We start from the raw sequence: 15,494 nt of genomic DNA on the forward strand, positions 1-15,494 counted from the left end.
AATCCGACATAAACTTGGTCCTTCGAGAGCCGGATCTCAACAGTCGACGTCGTGGGAGGAGGGTGACGGAACACCGAAAGTCTGTCGACAGCCGGACGTCTAGGACGTCCGTCAGAAAATCCTGGGACGTGAATTCGGTGAAATAGGTCCTGATCCTCCCCTCCATCGGCGTCGATGACGAGTTCCAGGAGACGAACAATACAGCATCAATAAGTGAGTAATACGCGTAGGATGTCGAGTGGGACCTATAGATTAAAAGCCACTATAATTTCATGAGTTAGTGGAGATTAAAAGCCACTATCTAGTCAAGTGGGACTAAGAAGCCATTAATTTGTAACAGAAGTATTACCGGTTGTTGTGTGAAAGAGTGTGATTGTGAGTGTGGATGTCACCAATTGATGTGGAAGCAGCAGCACTGGAGGAAACCTAACGGTGATAACAAATCCAGTGGTCTGTTGAAGTACACAGTGTGGTGAATTAAGGCCATAGTTTAATAATGGGGAAAAATAACAGTAAACCTGCCTTGGAAGGCGATGAGAAATTCATGGAAAACTTCTCGCCTGGCAGTACTCAATATTTGAAGTTGTGGAAAAAGAACCATGACTTTGATGGCAAATTGACCGAGTCATCCTGTAACAATCTGGTAAATAAATTAAAAATTGAGGTTGCTAGCGCCTCTGATAAAGTAAAACCAAAAAAGCAATTGCAGTTATTAGAAGCTACAAAGTGGAGAGAGCAGGCAGAAAGGAGGAAAGAGACATTCTGAAAAAACAAAAGAAGAAGCAGGGAGAAGCTGCACTGCAGGCGGCTGCTCTTGTGAAACCTGATGAGGAAACTGTAGGGCCAAGCGCAGGGGTCAGACAGAGTTATGAGCAGCAGAGACAAGCACAACAAGATCGGAGCCGTGTGCTAAATCTACACAGATTACTTCAGGCTGTAGAAAAACAGTTACGTGAAGAAGAAAAGAGACAAGCCTCCCCAATTTCCTCCCCCATGTCATCTCGTGCAAGACAAGCAGCGGCATCCTCCTCGTCCTCCCTATTGGCCAAAGTATCCTACCCAGATTTAGGACCATTAAAAGAGCAGTATGGAATAAAAGATGTTAATTATGACTGCAGAGATTGTGGTCCAACATCAGACTCACCTACTCCAGGAGAGGGTGATGGGATTTATCCTATGATAGAAGTAGCTAATCCACATTTTGGAGCTCCAGGACAAAATGAGGGGCGGACAATGAAAGTTTACAGACCATGGGCAGATGCAGAATGCACTGAAGCCTGCAAGACACTGGGGGATCCAAAGGTAGACCCAGAGGGATGGGCGGAGAGACACAAGCAATTAGTCAACTCTTTTAGTCTAAATGGATGGGAGATTGAACAGACTCTCAAGAAATCTCTCACATTTAATTTTGGAAGGGTAAGAGCAGGTTATACAGGAAGAAACGGTCAGGGACAGATATTGTCTTCAGGGGATCAAGCTCTGCAAGCACAATTGCAGTTGGTGCACGATGCAGTGAAAGAGACATGGAAGAGAACACCTGATTATGTGAAGATTTCACAATGTCAACAGAAAGATAATGAGGATATGTTTGAGTTCAGAGCTAGACAAGAGGACACATTTAAAGATCACAGTGGGCTGCAAGAAGATCAGGCTCAAGATTCTCCCTACCAACAACAGCTGAAGCAGGCTCTGATGGCTGGTTTCTTGCCTCAGTTGTCAGACTTCATAAGAAAACATAATGTGAACCATCGTACTGATGGTGTTCAACAAACAATGAACTATGCCCATCATGCACAGGAAGTCATGGCAGTGTAAACCAAGACCAGACTTAACTGATGTAGCTCTTGATAAGGGAGAGGTTTGGTTTGTAGATGGGTCATGCTCTAAGATCCCTACTGGACAAACACAGACAGGATTTGCAATAGTGACACAAGACACTACAGTGAAAGCAGGAAAACTACCGTCACACTTTTCAGCCCAGGCAGCTGAAATAGTTGCCCTCACCCAGGCCTGTAAAGACGGCCAAGATAAAGACTTAACAGTTTACACAGATAGCCAATATGCTTTTTCAACACTTCATTTCTTTGCAGCCCAGTGGGCAAGGAGAGGTATGACCACCTCTACAGGGAAATCAGTAGAACATGCAACATTGTTAACAGCACTTTTAGAAGCTGTACTGCTACCAAAGACCTTAGCAGTTTGTAAATGTGCAGCACATACAAAGGGTAAAGACCCAATTTCTAGAGGAAATGCTTTCGCTGACAAAATTGCTAAAGAGGCAGCTAAAGGAAAGCATGGGATTTTAGTGCTCACAGTGCAGGACACAGAAACAGCAACACCATTTGATTTACAAGTTCTTATAGACATGCAGCAGAATGCACCCACACCAGAGCAAACTTTATGGGTAAAACATGGAGCAGTTAAAGTAGATGGCATCTACAGAATACAAAATAAACCATGTCTTCCAAGAAGCTTGTTCCACACCGCCGCAGTTTTGAGCCATGGGCCCTGCCATGTCTCAACAGGAGGGATGGTGAAGGTGGTGGAACAACATTTTTATGCTCATGGTTTTAATACTTATTCAAAAAATTTTTTTAGAGCTTGTTTGATATGTTGCAAACATAATGTACAGGGGAATGTGCGACCTAAAAGAGGGCAATTCCCACAGGCAAAGCATCCATTCCAGTTCTTACACATGGACTTTATAGAACTAAACAAATGCAACAACTATAAATATTGCCTTGTACTGATCTGCCCCTTTTCTAAGTGGGTGGAGATCGTACCAAGCAAACATGCCGATGCATTAACTGTAGCTAAGGCTATATGTAAATACATTTTACCAGAGCACGGGATTCCAGAGGTCATCTATAGTGATAATGGAGCACACTTTGTGAATGACATCATAAAACGGATGGCTATACATTTGGGAATCACTTTAAAGAACCATTGTTCATATCACCCCCAGAGTGCTGGGTTGGTAGAACGGACAAATGGCACGATCAAACTAAGATTGAAAAAGACTATGGAACAAACAGGGAGACCCTGGCCTGAATGTTTAGACTTAGTAAAGACATACATGAGAATAACTCCTACTGGAGACGGGTTAAGCCCGTTTGAGATCATCCATGGGAGACCTTTTGTACTCCCCATCTTCACAGATGTGATAGAAAAGCCAGAAGATACTTACACTTTAGCAGATTGGATGTGTAGAATGTTGAAAGAGAAAGAAGTTGTAAATGCAAATAATCTGCCAGATGGTGATTTGTCTTCACAGGATTCAGCTATTAAGCCAGGTGACCAGGTCCTGATAAAGGTCATCAAAAGAAAGAACTGGTCCCATCCAAGGTGGGAAGGTCCCTACACTGTCCTGCTCACCACACCCACTGCAGTGAAGATAGCAGAACGCGCCACGTGGATTCATCAAAGCCACTGCAAAAGAGTAATTCCCCTGGTTGGCACTGCGTAGGGGTGGAAGTCGACCGGTACCAAAACCTTTGGTCGCTGAAGAAACCAACTGATCCCCGCGTCCCAGCTATGGCACCAGGGGTAAAACTCATAGCAGCAATATGCACTGTCGTGGTAGCTGTTCTCTTTTTTCTGTATGAGACAGGACTCCTTACTGGGAAGCAGCCAGACAACGGACCAATCCACCACAACCTAACCAAGCGATGGACAACTACGCCGATTGAGGACTGGGCCTGGAAAGACCTGAACACTGAGCATGCACATCCATTTGAGACCAATATGTGGTATCGTTATGCCAAAGTTTTGGCCAACTCTTATAACAAGTCTAACTGTTATGTATGTTCACATATACCACATTCCTCCTCTCACCTAACCCTTTATGCAACCCCCATGGACTTCCATAGGGGTTATTGTTTTTTCCTGATGTCTGTTAAGGACCAAGGACCACTTCTCTTCAATGTTACAGAACATAAGAATACATCCTGCTCTGATGTGCCGCTTGTAAGTCTCAACCTCACTGTTCGCGGGAAGCCCATTCTCCAGAGAGTGACAATTTCGAATGGTGCTTTGCCCGCTTGCCTGGTTGAGGGGCATGGGTTCCCGTATTGTATGGAACGCTGACATACAGAACACACTACTAGAGTTGGACGGCTTTCAGACTCCCTATGTTGCGTGACTTTCAAAATGCCTCAACCGCGTGACAAAATACTCAAACCCACTGTTATGGTAGAGGGAGGTTGGTGGCTTTGTGGTACCAGAGCATATGTTACGTTACCCCACACATGGTCTGGACGTTGTACTCCTGTGAAAGTGTCCTGTATGAACAGTGTTGTGGTTATTTTAAACCCGACAGTCAGTTTTGATTCTGATTCTGATGTTTGAAGTCCAGTTACCAGGACTCAAAGTCCAGATAAGATCAACGTTCAAAACATTAACAACCACTGTAAAAGAAGAGAGAGGGCGATGTCTACGAAAAAGATTAAAGGTTAAATAGAACTAGATAAAGCATTTCCTGTAGAAAATGCACTGTGAATGCTGTAATGCTGAATCGATTCCTGAAAAACTGCTGAAAGTTGATGAAACGTTTGAAAACGCTGCTGAAATTAGCTGAAGAGAAACAGGAACCGTTTAAACAGAGCTAAACATATGAAGAAGAAGCTACAACAGCTGAATGTTTAGTTAAAAAAAGCTGAAATAGATCTGCTGAAGTTAATAAAACAGTTGAAGTCGTCTAGACAGTTAAAGGTAAAGTTAAATGTTTAGTTAAAAAAAGCTGAAATAAATTTGCTAAGGTTGATAAACCATAGCTGAATGTATTTAAACAGTAATTTAGATAAAGGCTGAAACGTTTTAACGCTGCTGAAATTATCTGAAGAGAAACAGGAAGTGTTTTAACAGAGATAAACATATGAAGATGATACTGAGACTGCAGGGGAGAAGCGGGAAACTTCCACTGGCAAGATTTTCACTTGTGAAAACTGATTTGGAGCCCTAAAAACAGGCTTTTTTCAGCAAAACTACGATAGCTATCGTCATAAAAAGTTAACCACGTGACAGCCAAGACTTTAATGCACCACTAGTGTGAATTTTACGTTTGAGGACTGAAAATTGTGGTCACAGGAGCGAGAGATCCGTTCAGCTTGTCGGACAGATTCTGAAACCGAATTTAACATTGGCGCTAATGGGAGAGCGGAGGGGGACTCCCGTCACTCTGAGGCTCACAGAGAAAAAACGATTTGTCTCTGAGCTTAGATAAGAAGCTTATCAGAACCAGGACAAGTATTCCTACTTGTCTGTAAAGAAATTATTCAGAAAGAGTGAAAATTGTGGCCATGCTGACAGTTTATTGAGAAAGATTCAGTCCCATTATAAAGTCAAAAATCATCATTCAATCAATTTAATTCAAGCATCACAGTATTTATCTGAGCAAAGCACATGGTTTGTACCAGGAGACTTTTCACCAGTAATAATTTCTTCTCCAGAACCTGAAATATGAACGAAGATACTGTATTATTCTAACAGGGAGGTCTTTTTATTCATAGCAACCTAGAGGACAAATAGAGATAAAGTTGTGAAATAAATAAAAAGTGTATGAAATGCGAACATCTGACATGTTGATAAATGAAGCCACTACTTAAATTGACAGATTTTTGTAAAGTCAATCATTGTGTATTTATAATTACTTGCTATTTATGAATTATTGTGCAGAAAACACCCAACTTAAACGTTATGTCTTACAGGTGGCCCTATTTGAAAAAATCATAATTACTAAAATGCATGTAAATTAAGAAATCTGAATGAAACTATTCTAGACATAAAAGCTTTAGATTTTGTTACATGATCCACTGCACAGAAACACAAAACAACAATAATGAACAACAATAAGTACCTCTTTTACTTCCAGTGTCTGACAACAGCATATGTTGACTTGTTTGGATCTGATACATGAGCCTCAGAAACTGAGAAGTAGAAGAAAAACTGTTAAAGTAAAAAATACTGTTTATACTAAACTATGTACATTTCACATTTCAAATATGGATATGTTTCATAATTTTTATTAGATATTGACACCTTCTTTAAAATGCCTCTCCACTTACGCTTCTCTTATATACAGACACTGAGGTGAAACCACAGTACCTCTGACTATTTGTAGAGGCGGCCTATTAAGATCATGTCAGCATGATGGTCAAGTAAAACTCACTAGAGTAAAAAAAAGTATATAGAGTAGCGTTTATTTTAAATCTGCTGCTGTTCTGTTTTTATAAACAGCAACATTTGTGTGAACACGTACCAGATAGAAAAAAATGTGGTTTCTTTGTTCACACACCATGAACTTTCTTTATTTTTACTTGTCTTTTTATAAATGATCAAACTTGTCAGTAATGGTGAGTGGAAATACCTCTCGTCTTCCCCTTTGTTGGGACAGTAGCATACATCACGTTGTTTGGATCATCTACATTTTCTTCTCCACATCCTGAAATATGAAAAAAAAACCTGTATTATTCAGAGATTAATACTAAGAAATTAACAAGAAAATTACTTGCTAGCTGTAGCTAGACGTATAAAGATAACAACATAACACATCTAAAAGTATATCAAACACTAAATGGTATGTGTATCTTTTTAATACTCACTCGGACCTGACTCTCGTGTTTGGGTTTCAGAAGAAAAGCATGAAACTATACAGAGAAAAAGGAAAAAGAGAGAATATGAGCATGAACATCCAACTTTTTGATGTGAGACCACTGTGAGAACTGCACTACTGTGCCACAAATCATTACTAACACATTGATACCCTTGGTTTTGTTTATTGATTATATATTTTAATTTAATGTGGACATTTCAAGACTGGGGTTATGGCAAATAATATGTGTATGACTCCAGGCATAATAGGCATCTACTCATCAGATTGGGTTTAGGTAAGTAAAGCAGTTTGGTTAGGATTAGATTAATAAAGACATTGTGTGTGAAGTTAAATTTTTCTTTGTTAAGCCAACCAAGTGTAGTAAGTTCATGAACCCAACCATTGAAATATTAATAAAACTGTGGTCATAAAACTGAATGTTGTACTGCGAGATTAAATATTGAAACATAAAAGGTAACACTGCTCTTTAGATGGGGTACTTCAGTGAACAAAATGCCAAACCTGTGTACAGGGCATATTATTTACATTAAGAGTGAACGCAAATAATGATGCTTTCACTGTCTCAGTAGGATATGAAAACATGGAGGAGATGAAAGTGATAATAACAGCATTATTCTCTAATGGTTTTGCATTTCTTCTGAGTATTAGATCTTTAATGCTGTGTCCACAATTGCATCTGAATAGTTGAAAAATCTTATTGCAAAATAGAATTTTGAAATAAAAGAGATGTTGAACCTTAGAGTCTAAGTAAATTACTAAATAAATTATTCATTCATTCACATTGATTCAAAAATTTATTTGGATTTTCATATTTTGAAAAAGTTCAGTAAAATTGTTTCATAGGATTTATTTATGATAATTAATGTAAATAATTTGCTTACATTTCTTAATCGCTAGACAGTCCTAATAGAAATATATTTTCTATACCTCTGTGTTTGTAACGCTGAAGTAGTCCCACGGCCAACATCAGCAAAACCACAGACAAAACGGTGAAGACAACTGATAACACAGTGAAGAGCTGAACAGATCCAGGGTGGAGAGGATTTGGAAAAGTCTCTTGGCCATTTTGAGTTGTTGTCCCTTGAGTTGAAGGATTAGTATTTGATTTGAGGAATAAGTATTATATGATTTTGAACAATGTACACAGTACATAAATGGTAAGTATAATAAGTAAGTAGTTATAGAATAATAAAAAAGTGAGTAAAAACAAAAAATGACCTAATAATTAATTAATCTAAAATCATTTAAATTAATGACCTGCAATAGTAGCATTTGAATGGATAGAAGAGAGGAGCTTAATGTATCAGTAGAACAATACAGTACAAAAACAGTAGTACAAACATTCTAACACATGGAATTTTATAACATCACAGGAAGACTTTGATGAGGTTGGCTCTAATTTAGATTTTTAATATTATTATAATATTAAAATATTTTATTGTTATAACTTAACTGTTATACTTAACGTGCCACAGTTAAGGCAATAAATACACAATGAACATACCACAATTCCATTCAGTCATCTAGCTAGATGTTAATTTAAATTGACTGAAAGGAGAGGTACACAAACACGGACCTTTAGACACCGCTTGGGGTTTAGTCTCTCACCCTAAAACACTTTGACGTGAGAACCAGAGGATTTACTTTAATTTAGTATTTTCTTCTTCTCACATGCCTCACCTGTAACAGGCAGCCAGCTCTCCATTGATTCAGCTTGAAATCTTGAGATGCTGCATTTGTAGAATCCTTCATCAGACATAGAAATATTGTGAATGGTCATCTCTCCTGTATATCCAGTATTAATTAAGTTGCCATTTTTATAGAAATCAGCTGGGAGTTTTGAAGGATGTTCTCAGTTTCCTACAAGTTAGAGTCACAGTTTCTCCCTCCATCACAGGCAGAGCAGGGCTTTCCAAGATCACATCACCAGCTGAACAAACAAAAACAAAAAAAATAACCTATGTGGTTCAATGTTTTATATTGTTAAATAAAATTACTACATTTGCACTTGGTAATAGTATGTAAGTATAGATTTTTATTTCAAACTGCACTTTCAATATTGTATTAGTTAACAGTTGGTGACCATACCAGTGACAGTGATGTTGACAGCGCTGCTTCTCTCTCCTACTTCATTTTCACAAAAGTATTCTCCACTGTGTAAAACAAATGCAGCCTTTATGTCCATCAATCCTGTCGATGTTTCCCACTGAGGAGAATTTGAGGGAAGCTTTTTCATCACTCTCCATTCATTTGGGCCATTGGAGCCAACACAAGTTAATGAGAATGATTCATATTCAAAGAACTGCAGCCTGTTTGGACTGATATGAAGAGAAGCTCTGCCTGTGACAGAGAAAAGAAACAAAAAGAGACCTAAACAAGTTCCAAACTTGATTTTCACTCGGAAAAAAAACTTTCTTAGTCAAAAGTGAAAGTTTTTTGCAATTTGTTTCAAAGTCTAATATAAAAATGTAAAGCTGAGTAGAAAATATTTGAATGACTATAACATTGAATGAATCTCAACCTACCAGCTTCCTGCACATCAGAACTTTTCTGACCTTGAGCAGTGAGCAGCAAGAACAAATTAAACACTAGAGAGACAACAGAACATAGCTGTATGTCACATATAAATATATTTATATGGAGAAGTACACTGCTGATATACACATAACATAGATGACACAAATGTTAATTTGTTTTTGAAAGGGTCATACAATGTACAAAATGAATGTTTATTTCTAGTTATAGTCATAAACAGGCAAGTGAAGTGTATTGATAATACACATTACCACTAAGTACAAATTACAGTTGCAAAGCACATTATGTGTTTGAAGTTAATTATATATTTGTCACAGTGTATATACAGTGCTGTATCATATATGAACACACTTAGATTTGTAAGGAGTAGACACAGTAAACACGAGGAGATCTTTTAAGCTATACTGCTCAATGAAAGGACCTAATCATACAGCTAATGTATTTAACATAAATATTAAGAAACATAATTACATTTCATATTTGACTTTAAATTCAGAGAAACAGGTGAATCAGTACTTACACAGTCTGATGTAGAACACTGTGCCCTCCATGTTGTCTGGCTGCTGACTGAGCATCAGACTGAGTAAAAGTAATATATGGTGTGTGTGAAGGACTTCCTTTTCCTTATCATGGATGACACAGGAAGAGGAAGAGAGAATAAAATGAGGAAGAGAGAATAAAATCTAATAACAAGTGGTTAAAATGTACAAAAATGTACATGAAATTTCACTTTTAGCTTAAACTATATCCTCACATCTCAATATTGGTTCACACGTGCAACGAGTGCATTCTGTCATTTTTCTCTCTGCATGAGTGGTACCGGAGAAAAATGGAGCAGATCATACAGTAGGGCAGCAACACCACCCACCCCTTGAACTTTTGAAAATGGAACATGTATACATTGAAACAACTTAAATGTATTGCAACAGTATGCATGGGATAATAGTCCATTATTACTAAATAAAGACGTCTTTCTAAGATTTAGTAGATGTATCAAAACTGAAATCCCTAAAATTACAGAAATTGTTAAAAAATGTTGTTACACTCACCCCAACTGGTCGAGGCAGATGGCCGCCCACACTGAGTCCGGTTCTGCTGGATGTTTTGCTCTTCACTATCACCTAGTGCTGCTCAACTGGGGTTACTGGTTACTTAAAAAATAGTGATGTTGTTATATTTTGTAAGGTCTTAAACTTTAAACACTGTAATATGCCTTGAAATAACTTCTGTTGTGATCAGGTGCAATATAAATAAAATTGAATTAAATTAAATTGAATATATATGATTCTGTTAATATGTTAATTCACCTTTGCAGATCTGTCACATGTTTCAGCTTCAGGTCAAACTTGACATTATAACCTTAGAGTCTGACCACATAGAGTCAGTTAAAATGCTGCAGCAGCTGTTTCTGTAAACAGTGTGAGAAGAAAGTGCAGATGGAACAAAGTGGTTTACCGGTTACCATTTAATAAACCACTAACATTTAAAAAAAAAAAAGTCTCTCATAGCAGCTGAAGACAAAAGACAAAGCAAAATAGTTTCTACTCTGCACTTTCTTTAGATATCTCACTCAATGATGACGACTCAAAAATGTACAAAGATGCAAATGTATTTCAATTTCTTTTATTATTCTTTATACAACATTTGTATAACCTAAACATTTTATTCTTAAAGGACTTGAAGTACAAACTTAGGTTTTGTTTGACCAATGATTGCATTAAAAACAAAACTATATAAAAACATAATACAAATGAAAGATTGAATTTCAAAATTGTGCATGCTGACTAATTTAGAAGTGCAATGTACGGTTGCATCTTGTACATAGTCTGTAACAGTGATGCCCTTCAACATTCAGTCAGATTTGTTCACTGTTGGTGACCTGAAAAAATAAAACAGCAGTCATTAAAAATAAATAAATTGTTGAGAAGTTGGGGTCATAATTACATTCAGGTATTTGGTTGTCAAGGTGTGTAAATGGTTACAATTAGGATAATAGGCTACAGAATGCATTAAGTCAACAAGTTTTTCTCGCAAATGTGCAAATAATGGGGATTCTGTGTGTCTGGTATTTCATAGATGAAACGTGACATTCACCAAGTCAAAAGTAACCTGTACTTTCTTTGACATTAGTAGTTGGTCACAGTGGTGATATTTAAAGGCTGCAGCAACTCTGCTTGCTGCATGTCTTCAGACATGTGAACACACTCACGCCTTCCCCAAACCCGAATCAACCATGTCTTTGATATGCACATTTTATGAGCATGTTGATGACACCTATTTTAATCAATCTAGCTGTGTACACTACCCACATCTTGGCCCTATTTATATCGCTCTAACAATGTAGCTTCCAGTGCTTCTACTATGCCTATACTCCTATCCTTAAAGACTGGTGATAATTGGCATTTAATAAATGTACTTAAGCATAAACCCATTTAAGAGAAACATTCCAGTATGAAAAATTTGTAGAAAAATAGTAGAGTTATGTCAAATAATTTGTGTACAAAATAGGTGTCTACTTTAAAGTATACATGGTTATGGTATAGTTAAAGTTACACAGCTAAATAAGGTTAGAAAAACATCATAAGTATAGTTAATACAAATTATCTGTGATGGGATGCAAACTTTCAAACCTGTGTCCTAAAAATGAATTCCTGCACAACTGATCTCTGAACAGAATCATATTAGCATATTTTTGGAAAGAATATAGTGTCTTTCAGGGGTTCTTGAGAATGAAGGAGGTAAAATGTGCAGGACTGAGGAATTGACTAAGTCAGATTGGGTTTAGGCAAGTAGAGAACTTTGGTCAGGGTTAGAGAAAAGTTTGGTTTATAAAGTCATTGTATGTAAAGTGACATAAAATGTTACTTTTGTATTTATTAGCTGGCTTTATTAGTTATCTAGAAATAAGCCAAGTGTCGTAAGTTCTGGAACCCAACAAAAAAACTGAGAGCTGTACCGCAAGATTAGATATTTAGACAAAAAATGTACTGTTTGAGTACAGGGCATGACATTTATTTTAAGAGTAAAGAGATTCTCCTCTCTATGTTTTTAGAAACATAATCTAGTTGCAATTATTTTCAACACAATAATGCTTCATGCTTTCACTTCACTGGAAACTAGGGGTAAAATAACATTTTTGATGTTAAATAATTAAATATAATTAATAATTAAATCAATGATGGAAAATCAAAATCACAAAAACATGTTACAGTACAAAAGTTAACAACAACTAATCATGTCCCAGTGTGCCTTCTGTTCCTACCACAAGAACAACAGATTTTGAGTTGTTTTAGGGAGGGCATAAGGGCAACTGTGGGGGGCAAACACAAAGATATAAACATTCATGCTCAGAGATGTACTATCTGCACAAGTGTATTACACAAATGACCTACTTTCATATGAGTTGCCAGTGATGATTGTTGGTATTAAATCTCCAAAAAAATCATTGTCTTTCTTTAGTTGCTCAACTGCTAGCTGAACAACATGAGAGTTGAAAAATATTTTTTGTCCAGATGAATCCCACTATGTCAAATACTGATGCTTCGACTGTTTCAATACCATACTAAAACACTGAACAGATGAAAGTAATAGTATGATATGAATAATTCTGAAATTAAAAAAAAGATGTTGAATCTTGTCTATGTCCATTATTCATTGTTTAATTTATACAAAAATTCAATTCAAATATGTTAAAATGCTGTCACAGTAAAAAGGGTGTGTGAGTAATTTAGGGTTAATTAACTGCACAGAATATTATTAAGTAGGTATTAGTATGTATTTTATTAAATATTAGAGAGCTCTCAAATAAATATATTTTCTGTACCTCTATGTTTCCAACGCCGAAGTAGTCCAACCACCAACAGCAGCACAGCCACAGACAAAATGGTGAAGACAACTGAGCGGAACACAGTGGAGAGTTGAACGGATCCACGGTGGAGAGGATTTGGAAAAGTCTCTTGGCCATTTTGAGTTATTGTCCCTTGAGGTGTAGAGTTAATATATGTTGTTAAAAATGTACACAGTATGCAATCATTCTAGTTATAAAATAACGACTTAGGAATTGTATGGTTAGTAAGCTAATAACTGATTGTTTAATCAATTAAAAACGATTTAAAAAAATATGTAATATTTAATATATAATCAATCACCATAATCCCTACATTTAATTTGACAATATTGCAGAAAAACTATAATGAGATTGCTTTAATTAAGATATTTTGTAGTAGTGTAGGTGTCATTATTAGTATTATAATTCATCCATTAGTTTTTTGCAAATTCAAGAAGACTATACATTTAAATATATTCATCTAGCAGACACATTTATCTAAATTAAGTTACAGATGAGGTGTACAAACACACATTTTTAAGTTCAACTCAACTTGGTGTTTAGTGTCTCGCCCTATACCAGGATTTAATTTCATTTAATTTCCCACATGCCTCACCTGTTACATCCAGCCAGCTCTCCGGTGATTCACCTTGAGGTCCTGAAATGCTGCATTTGTAGAATCCTCCATCAGTCATAGAAATATTGTGAATGGTCAGCTGGCCTGTATATTCAGTCTTAATTAAGTTGTCATTTTTATAAAAATCAGCTGGGAGGTTGGAGGATGTTCCCCGTTTCTTACATCGTAGAGTCAGTATTTGTCCAATCATCACAGGTTGAGCAGGACTCTCCAAGATCACATCACCAGCTGAACAACAAAAGCCAAAATAACTAAATACATAAACAAATTAAACCAATTCAAAATCATGCAGTGATGCAGTGATCAGTAAACATTTATTGAATTTAAAAATAACCGCTAGGGTCCATTGTTTTGTAACGCAAATATTATAGTTGCACTTGTTATAATATGTAAGTAAAGATTTTTATTTAAAACTTCACTTTCAACATTTTATTAGTTAACAGGGACTGAACATACCAGTGACAGTGATGTTGACAGTGTTGCTTCTCTTTCCTTCTTCATTTTCACAAAAGTATTCTCCACTGTGTGATACAAGGGTAGGTTTAATGTACATCAATCCTGTCGATCTTTCCCAGTGCAGAGAATTTGAGGAAAGGTTTTTCATCACTCTCCATTCAGTTGGTCCACGTGAGCTAACACAACTTAATAAAATGGACTCATAGTCAAAGAACTGCAGCCTGTTTGGATTGATATAAAGAGAAGCTCTGCCTGTAACACACAAAAGTAAGAAAATATAAACAAGAGACTTATTACTTATCAGACGTCTGATAAAATGTAAAGTAAAATAGTGGAGTAGTTTATTAAAGTATAAAATGAATCTAAACTCACCTTTATTCAGCTCATTGGAACTGTTCTGACCTTGAGCAGTGAGCACCAAGAACAAATTAAACACTACAAAGACAGTAGAACATAGCATTATGTAAGATATGAATATATCTTCATATATTGAATTATATACTATAACATACATACTACAGATGACGCTAATGTCACTATCAGACATTCTGATTAGTTTTGAAAAAGGTTAATTTAATGTGTTTTAATTAAATTATCACCATTAACAACATTTAGTCTGTTTGAATGTTTCAGAATGAAATGTTTATTTCTAGTTATGGTATTAAATAATGATAATACACATAACTCAGTTATGAGGACTATAAAATAAGTATTAGCTGTCACATGATGTTCAACAAAGTACAATAGGTGTTTGAAATTAAAATACTGTTAATTTTAAATTATACATAGGCTAGAGTGTATATGCAGTGCTGTGCCATAGTAACACGCAGAGATGTTTAGGGAGTACAAAAGACACAAGGACTTCAATTAAGCTATACTGCTCATTGTAAGGACCTAATCATATATTTATTATATTTAACATGAATCATACTCTTAATTAATACAGTGCACATTTTTTCACATTTGACTTTAAATTCAGAGAAATAGGAGAATCAGCACTTACACAGTCTGATGTAGAACACTGTGACCTCCATACTGTCTTGCTGCTGAGTGAGCATTAAAATGAGTAGAAGTAAACTATAGTGTAAGAGAAGGACTTCCTTTTCCTGTGCAGAGTAGAGGCCACATACATTTATAGCAGTATGACGTTATGCTGCCATTGCTACCTTACCAGTTGCTGTTTGGGAAAAATACTTAATTATCTAGTCATGAATGAAAGAAAATGAATTTTTGGTTTGAATGTTTTATTATTTAATATATTTGTAATAAAACATTTTACTTTAGCTTAAACCAAAATATAAATAAATAATATTTCACAATTGTCTGGAGGTGTACATTACATCTGTACTCTCCTACATCAAGCACTGCATAGGCAATGTCACCATGGACAAACACATCCGACTGTACGCCAACCATAGGTGGGGGTCCAA

The 15,494-nt window shown here is 36.4% G+C and overlaps 1 protein-coding gene and 1 pseudogene across 1 annotated transcript; both read right to left on the reverse strand.

Moving 5' to 3' along the window:
* Positions 1–5,859: 5,859 nt before the first annotated feature.
* LOC117152994 lies at positions 5,860–9,696 on the reverse strand (annotated as a pseudogene).
* A 1,314-nt stretch (positions 9,697–11,010) lies between these two features.
* LOC113151531 (low affinity immunoglobulin gamma Fc region receptor III-like) lies at positions 11,011–15,480 on the reverse strand. Its single transcript, XM_033326518.1, has 5 exons — positions 15,405–15,480; positions 14,437–14,499; positions 14,065–14,316; positions 13,588–13,836; positions 11,011–11,024 (listed from the first exon to the last, which is right to left on the reverse strand). Exons 1-5 carry the CDS (start codon positions 15,478–15,480, stop codon positions 11,011–11,013), a joined length of 654 nt encoding a protein of 217 aa, XP_033182409.1.
* Between the last annotated feature and the right edge of the window lie 14 nt (positions 15,481–15,494).

This window comes from Anabas testudineus, chromosome 18 (genome assembly GCF_900324465.2).
Source record: "Anabas testudineus chromosome 18, fAnaTes1.2, whole genome shotgun sequence".
In the NCBI taxonomy this organism is placed as follows: Eukaryota; Metazoa; Chordata; class Actinopteri; order Anabantiformes; family Anabantidae; genus Anabas; species Anabas testudineus.